Raw genomic sequence first — 8,130 nt, forward strand, 5'->3', positions numbered from 1 at the left:
TTAGTGGGTCATGATGCTAACACTAGCCAGCACACTAAGCCCTAGCTAGATGTATAATCTCAAAGTTTCAAGACATTGTTACTTGGTGTAAAATAGGGTTGGATACAAGTTGAACCGAGCATGAACAAGGCCCAGTTCGTTTTTGGCTCATTTTCAATGAGCCCAAGCTCTCGCTAAACACATGTTCACATTCGGCTCGTTCCATAATTTTAGTATTCGAGCTCGGCTCGTACTTAGTTCGGGTTCATATGTTCAGACTTGGGTTCGCTTTGGACTAGTATTTTAGCTCGTATTCCAAGGAACAAATGGTGTTGTTTGTTCTAAGTTAAATGTTTTTTCATTTGAGTGAGTACCTCACGAGCCAAGCTCGGCTCGCTTAATCGGTGTTTAGATTCAAGCTTGTATTCGTTTTTTGCTTAAAATTCAAGCTCACGTTCGTACTCGAGCTCGTTCAAACAAAACTCAGTTTGAACTCGAACAAACTCGTTTCGAATCCAACCCTAATGTAAAACATTAATGGGGAACTTCATATCTAAAAATTGAATAAATGGGTTGGGTGGCAACATATATTTCTTATGAAATTGAATTTTGAAAAATTTACTTTTTCCCCCTTTATAGGTTTCATTTTCTGTGGTCATCAGCCGATCTTCTCTGACAACGGACAAAGGACATTTGCTAATTTCTCCCTAAGATCGTCTGTCGATCTTCTCCAACAAAAGAACAATAACATTGGATGAAGTGTCCAGATATCTAAATCTAGACAATGACGAAACGTCATTTAAATATGGATGACAAACGTCATCTTTCATGGTAATAAATAGTCGCCTTCGTGGCCGAATGAAAGATAGGTAAAAAACATCGGTTGTTGACTGAAATGGTTGTGGTTGAAAAAAGGAAACAAACCTTATGGTTGAAATATTAATTTTTCAAATTTTAAAATTTTTAAAATATAAGAGAAAATAATATTAACTTTTAAAGATTTTATCTTTTTATATAAAGAAAAATTATAACAAAAATTAAATCAGTATTTAAATTTTTAAACTACCATAAATATATTTTTTTACTAAAGTAATTTTTTGACCTTTAAATTTTATAAGAAATCTCTCACTGTTTTTACAATACTCTTTTATTTTATATATAATAAAATAATAAAATATATAATTTACGTATTATCATTAATAAAATAAATAATTTACTGTATATTTAAAATTATTCGTTTATATAAATACAAGAGATAAGAATGTAAATTCCCTTCAATAGCGAAAGCGATCGGTTAAAGTTGCGTACAAACATAGCTAAATCCAATCTACTTTTTAATCACATTCGACTCACTCTCGAGGACCCCAGTGCCTTCGCCATATCTCTCAGCATAAACTTCTTAATTTTCCCAGTTGAAGTTTTAGGCAATTCATCCTTAAACACCACCGTTTTCGGCACCATAAAGTGCGGCAACCTCGCCCGGCAGAATTCCATTATCTCCTCCTCACCTGGCCTTTTCTTCAACTCAGCCTTCAAGCTTACAAAGGCGCACGGTGTCTCACCCCAAAACTCATCAGGTCTCGCTACAACTGACGCCTCATTCACCGCTGGGTGCATGTACAACACCGACTCGACCTCCACGCTGCTCAAATTCTCTCCACCGCTGATTATAACATCCTTTGATCGATCTTTAATCTCTATATAGCCATCAGGATGCATCACGCCAACATCACCGGTGTAAAACCATCCATCATCGCCCATACACTTGCGGCTGCCCTCTGGATCTTTGAGATAACCCAGCATAACACACCCTCCTCTCAAAACAATTTCACCGAGCGTTGAACCGTCGCGTTTCACACTCTCTCCAGACGCACCATTCACCACATCAATCTCAGTAAAACCCACGATTTTTACTCCTTGTCTCGATTTTAACCTCGCCCTCTCTGTCGCCGGCAACACGTTCCATTTTTGTTTCCAAGCGCATGACACCACTAGGCCCGCTGTTTCAGTTAACCCATATCCGTGACTCACTATAAAACCCAGTGACTCAGTCCTCGAGAGAATCGCTGCAGGCGGTGGGGCCCCAGCGGTAAGGATGTGAACCGGGGTTTTAAGGGGCTCTTTATTAGGGATATTTGAAAGCATGTTGAGCACGACAGGGGCACCACACATGTGAGTGACACCGTGTCGTTTAATCAAACCGTAGATTATAGAAGCGTCGAATTTTCTAAGGCAGATATTGGTCCCGCCAACAGCGGCTATGCCCCACGGGTAACTCCATCCGTTGGCGTGAAACATAGGTAGGGTCCATAAATAAACAGCTTCTTTGGGTACGGACCAATCAATCAAAGATCCAACGGTGATCGTGAAGATCCCACGGTGACAATGAACTACACCTTTCGGAGCCGATGTTGTCCCTGATGTATAATTTATTATCATCGGATCCCACTCACTCCGAGGCCTGATCCACTTGAAATTCGGGTCACCTTTCTCTACCAGGTTCTCATAAGTGCAACAAAAATTAGAATCAACTGGGGCTGATGAGCTATCATCATCATCATCTGTGATGAGGATCAAGCGAGGAGGATTCGTATTACACGGGAACAAAGAGATGGCTTCAAGAACAAGAGAACTGAACTGATGATCCACCAAAACGAGCTTCGATTCGCTGTGCTGCAGGAGTATAGCGACAGTGCGCGCATCCAGGCGTGTGTTGACGTTATTGAGGATGGCGCCGGTAAAGGGTACGGCAAAGTGGACCTCGTACATGGAAGGAATATTGGCGGCCACAACAGAGACGACGTGGCCTGGATAGACACCGTAGGATGAGAGAGAAGAAGCTACCTGGAGACATCGACGGCGGGTTTGCGACCACGTGTAGGTGGTGTTGTTGTAAATGATAGAGGGGCAATCACCGTAAACAGTGGCTGCTCTTTCTAAGAAATCAAGTGGAGTGAGAGGGGATGAATTCGCAGGGCGTGGCTTCAGATCATCCATCTCTGGAATGGAGATAGTGTTTTGGAGAAAAAGGGTTGGATTAGAAGTGAAGTTATAAAGCAAAGGTAGGTTGAGATTGTCATGTGTATTTGGGATGATTTTATTTTATGGGATGCACAATGGAGATAAGATAAGGATGCAAATTTCTTGGACGTTTGCATGAAAGATTTAAGTCAATGCGTGATATTGAAAAAAATTCCGTCCAACGGAAGTAACTAATCTTAATTTTTTAACCGGGGATGGAGACCTGTTCCGTGAACCACTTGTAATAATCGTCTGGGTTTTCTAAAAATTTAATTTTTTATATTATATATTAAATATTATATTATATAATATGAGTGTTAAAAAAATAAAATAATAATTAAAATAATTAACAATTTATTATTTTAAAAAATATCCCAAATTTTTTTAAAAATTTATATATATTTATTATATCATATTTTTATAAAAAATATATTAATTTGTATTAATAATATATATTATATTATAGATTATATTTATTATATTATATTAATATAATATATCTTATTATGTGTGTATATATATATATATATATATATATATATATATATATATATATATATATATATATTAATTTTTATTTATATTATATTATGTGTGTAATAGTCATAGAATATTATAAAATAAGGAGCCTGCACCGCCCCAAAAACAAAGGTCAAAGGAGAATGAGTATTTCCTCCTCAAACTTACTTGAATGAGCGGGCCAAATTTTCCTTTTAAGATTGAATTAGATAGGACAATTTGTGTCATCATCTAAAATTATCAATTATTTTAATTAAATATGAATTTGTATACAAATAATAATATAATACTGTATGGTTGGGTGATTTTAAATAAAAAATCAAATAACATTTAATTATATAATGATATATCATTATTTGTGTGTAAGTTTATGTTCATTATTTGTATGTATAATATTACTCTAAATAAAATAAGATTTTTAAACAAAAATCAATACTAATCTAAGTAGGGTTTTAAGCTTAACTACTACTTATACTTGTCCTTAAACATTGCTTCAATCTACCTTAACAAATTCCACTATAATAACATTTATCTAAACATTTGAATCAATTTAAATTAGTTTGAATTAGTTTCATGTAACCCAAACATAACTAGATTTAGCTTCGAATTGTGTCAAATTGATTTGAACTAAATTTCATGTTTACAAAAAAAAAAAAAAAACACTCAATCCTAATTTCATTTTTTTCATATGAGGTTGACAAGCCATATTTTAGGATTTGAATTTTTTTGGTAAAAAAAGTTATTTATTGAGAGAAAATTTCAAAACAAAAAGTTGATTTCATTTGATTTAGTATATTATAGCCTTTTGTTTTATGGTTTGAAGCAGGGTTGGATTTGAACCGAGTTCGTTTGAGCTCGATTTGAACGAGTCCAAAACGAGCTAAGCTCAAACAAGCTCAAGTCTGAAACTTTAATATTTTCGAGTTCAAGTTTTGGAGTGTTTATCTCATCAAACTCGTAAGTTAAAAATTTTAATACAAAATAATATTGTTTTAATAATGAGCTAGTTAAGAGCTTGAGCTCAAACTGAGCTAGTTAATAATAAGCTCAAACTGAACTTTAATAATGAGCTATAAAATGATAATCAATACAAATTTATCTTTTTTGAAACAAGTCAAATTTGAGCTTATTTGAAGCTAGTTCAACGAGCTGAGCTGAGTTTGAACTCAAGCTTGGCTCAGCTCAATTTAAAGCAAATCGAGTTTAACTCGGTTTGAATCTAACCCTTTTTTTAAGATGGAGTGAAAATAAAGGGGCAAAGATAGAGTTGGTTGTAAAAACTTTTGGTTAGGGAGAGAGTGAATAGGGTTTTGTTTACCGCGAAGGAATAAATTGTAATGCACAAAAAATTTGTATAAATTTATGCATAAATTATAATATATCATCATACGATTGAATGCTATTTTATTTTTAATTTAAAATCATTAAATCACATGATAACATATCATAGTTTATGTATAAATTTATTAGTATTATTTATGTGTATAATATTACTCTTAACTAAGAAATAAAATTAAAAGTGTCATTATTAAATTCAAAAAACAAATAATATCATCAAATATAACTATTTATTTTAAAATTAAAAAAAAAAGAAACCCATAATGCTAGAAGCTTTTTATTTTCATTTAAAAAAAAAAAAAGGTAAATCATTTTGACCTCAAACTTGAATGGCACTATTCGAAGGCAGTAACACCTTTAAAACTAATTATATAAACCTTTACAAGAAACTAGTGAAAAAATTGATACTATTAAATTTTGTTAACAATGGTGGGTTTAGTGAAGAGGTCATAGTTTCTCAAGGGATTCATTCATCAATGAAGGTGGTGATGATATAGTTTTGAGAAACGGTTCAATTACGGATGATTTTATTATAACTTTAGATAATAAAAAGGTGGGTTAGGTGAAGGTGAAAGTGATAGAGGACAAGAAATAATAAAGTGTTATGCAAATCTAAAGGGTTCTTTTTTGTGATATAACAATTTTAAAACGTGAAATAATTGAAAGTGATATGTTAAATCGGTAATGCTGTATGAATCGATAATTAGTCTAGAAATTTGTATCGATTGAATATTTTTAAACAAAAAATTAATTTTATGTGACATTATAGTGAAGTGGTTGATAAAATAACAATTAATACGTGAATGACACATTAGTCGATGCTAATTTCGACACATTTGATCGGTTTTCATAGCATTACTCATATTAAATTATGTTGTAGGATACTTTGACAAGTTTAAGTTTTAGGAATGAAAGTGAATTTATATTCTTGTGAAGGGGTGGAAAAGCTTTTTCCAGAAAAAGTAATTTACTCTTTGGCCAAAGTATTATTTCCCACCCAAGGTTTAGTGGAAGGATAAATTTTCATCCGTTAACTTTTAAAAGCCCAAATACCCACCCATCTGTTAAAATTTTTTGTTAAGGTAAAGGGTAAAATTGTTATTTAATAAAAAATATTTAAAAAATTAAAAATCTATCACATTTCTTCCCTAAGTTTAAAAATATGACAATTCTGCCTTAGTTTAGCTTTAAAATATAACTTTTTCCCCATCTAGGGCTTCTTCTTTTTCTCATTCAACTACCCCTCAAACTTTTGAAAACTTCATTTGGCCCCCTCTCCTTCAACTTCATATTTTCCAGCTAGGGTTTTGAAATTTCGACAACTTCTCCCATCATATTCGACGTCATCCTTTGCTTAAGACTAAGTTTTCGTCGACCTTGCCTTCTCTCCGATGCTCGAGTGATCCTCCAGTGATGACGCGATGCTATTTTTCTTCTCTCAAGTTCATCGTGCATCTCCTCTCTATAGGAATTTCATCCAGTTAGTCACTAACTTCAAGCACAATGCCTACAGAGGGAGAAGTTATTGCTGACAAGGGGAGCCAAAGAGAACTCAGACGTCATGGTTGAATAACGACACATTTTCTCTCGATGATTTCATGTTCGTCGATTTGTTAATAATGTCATCAGGAAGAAAATGTGCCCAAAAGGAAGAATAGAAGCGATAACGAATCTGTCTGAAGCAATGGTTATCATCGGAGATAGAGGAAGGATGGTCACCGAAAAGTTATTTGTAGAATGAAACTCAAAAAGGGGTGAAACTAAAAGTTTCAAAAAACTAGGGGTGATTGAAAAGTGAATAATATGGGGGAAACCTTAATTCGAGGGTGAAAAAAATTTGGTAGAGGGAAATGTTAGTTTTTAAACATTGAGGCGAATGTGAAAATTTTTTAGTTTTTCAAATATTTTAGCTAATGACAATTTTACCCTTAATCTAACATTGAATTTTAATAGGTGGATAAGTATTTGAGTTTTTAAAAGTTAACCATGAGAATTTGTTCTTTCACTAAACCTTGGGTGGGACATAGTCCTTTGGCCTTACTCTTTCAATAAGACGCCGAGAGGGAAAGTGGTAAAAATAAAAAGGCCGTCTTCAAGTGTTGGTCGCCCCCTGTAATGCATTCACTTTTCGCCTTTGAAAGTTAATTAAGTTATTGTTTATCCAAGATGGTGTGGGTTACCTTTCCGATTGATCCTCTCTCAGGTTTGTTACATATTCTTCTTCAATTATCTCTTATCTTTGACTTAAGCATTATGTATTTGGAAAATCGAAGAAACTTGGGAATTATTGGAGAAAGAAAGCCAAGTTGATAAGTTAAAAAACATTATATTGTGTGACTGAAGTTTTCATTGAGCTAAATGATATATACATATTTTTTATATATAATTTAAATATATAAATGATGTATTATTATGTAATTAAATGTTATTTTATCTTTAATTTAAAATTATTTAATCCATAATAATATATTATTTATATATTTAAATTATATATAAAAGTGTATATATATATATATATATATATATATATATATATATATATATATATATATATATATATATATATATATATATATATTTAAGCAGAACTAGATTGACCACCAAAACTAGACTGATCCAGTTCTATTTAATATGACTGATTGGCTGGTTTCCGTGTGAAGGGTCAATTTGTTAAGCATGATACTTTCCTGAAGTGTCAAGAACAGAGACTCTACAAGTAAATGCAGTGCTCATGGGCAAATAGTATCTTTTGTTTTTTTGTTATCTCGGCCGCATGGTGTACAGCCAACTGCACCATGGTTACTTATTTTGTAACCTGCAAAAGACTACAGATTTACGGTTCACTGCTATTGGTGATTGCATAAATTCGAATTTACATCTGGCTTCTTGTTACACGTGTGTACAAGTTTAGGGTTTGATATCTTAGTTGTGTGTAATTTGTTGGGCAGTGGATTTTTTTTAATAATGGAAAACCCTATTTTGGGACAAAATCATCCATATCGAGCAAATCCAATCTCAAGTATAATGATTAGAGATATAATTACTACATCAAATAAATTAATAATTTAATTTTAAAATATCAGCGAAAAAGATTTAAAATCATATTCTTTTATATATAGATTTTTTTTTAATTGTCACTCAAATAACTTTTTGGAGGCCTGGGCAGTAGATTTTTCTTTTGTTAAGCAAGAAAGTATAAAAGACAAAGCAAAATGTAACCTTACGGAAGACAACGAAAAAAGGAACAACCAAAACTAACAACCTAAAGAAGGC

At 32.8% G+C, this 8,130-nt stretch overlaps 1 protein-coding gene across 1 annotated transcript; it reads right to left on the bottom strand.

Moving 5' to 3' along the window:
• Nucleotides 1-1,175: 1,175 nt before the first annotated feature.
• LOC123224950 (2-methylpropanoate--CoA ligase CCL4-like) lies at nucleotides 1,176-3,157 on the bottom strand. Its single transcript, XM_044648748.1, has one exon. It carries the CDS (start codon nucleotides 2,974-2,976, stop codon nucleotides 1,318-1,320), a length of 1,659 nt encoding a protein of 552 aa, XP_044504683.1. The 5' UTR covers nucleotides 2,977-3,157; the 3' UTR covers nucleotides 1,176-1,317.
• Between the last annotated feature and the right edge of the window lie 4,973 nt (nucleotides 3,158-8,130).

Source organism: Mangifera indica, chromosome 1 (genome assembly GCF_011075055.1).
Source record: "Mangifera indica cultivar Alphonso chromosome 1, CATAS_Mindica_2.1, whole genome shotgun sequence".
Classification (NCBI taxonomy): Eukaryota; Viridiplantae; Streptophyta; class Magnoliopsida; order Sapindales; family Anacardiaceae; genus Mangifera; species Mangifera indica.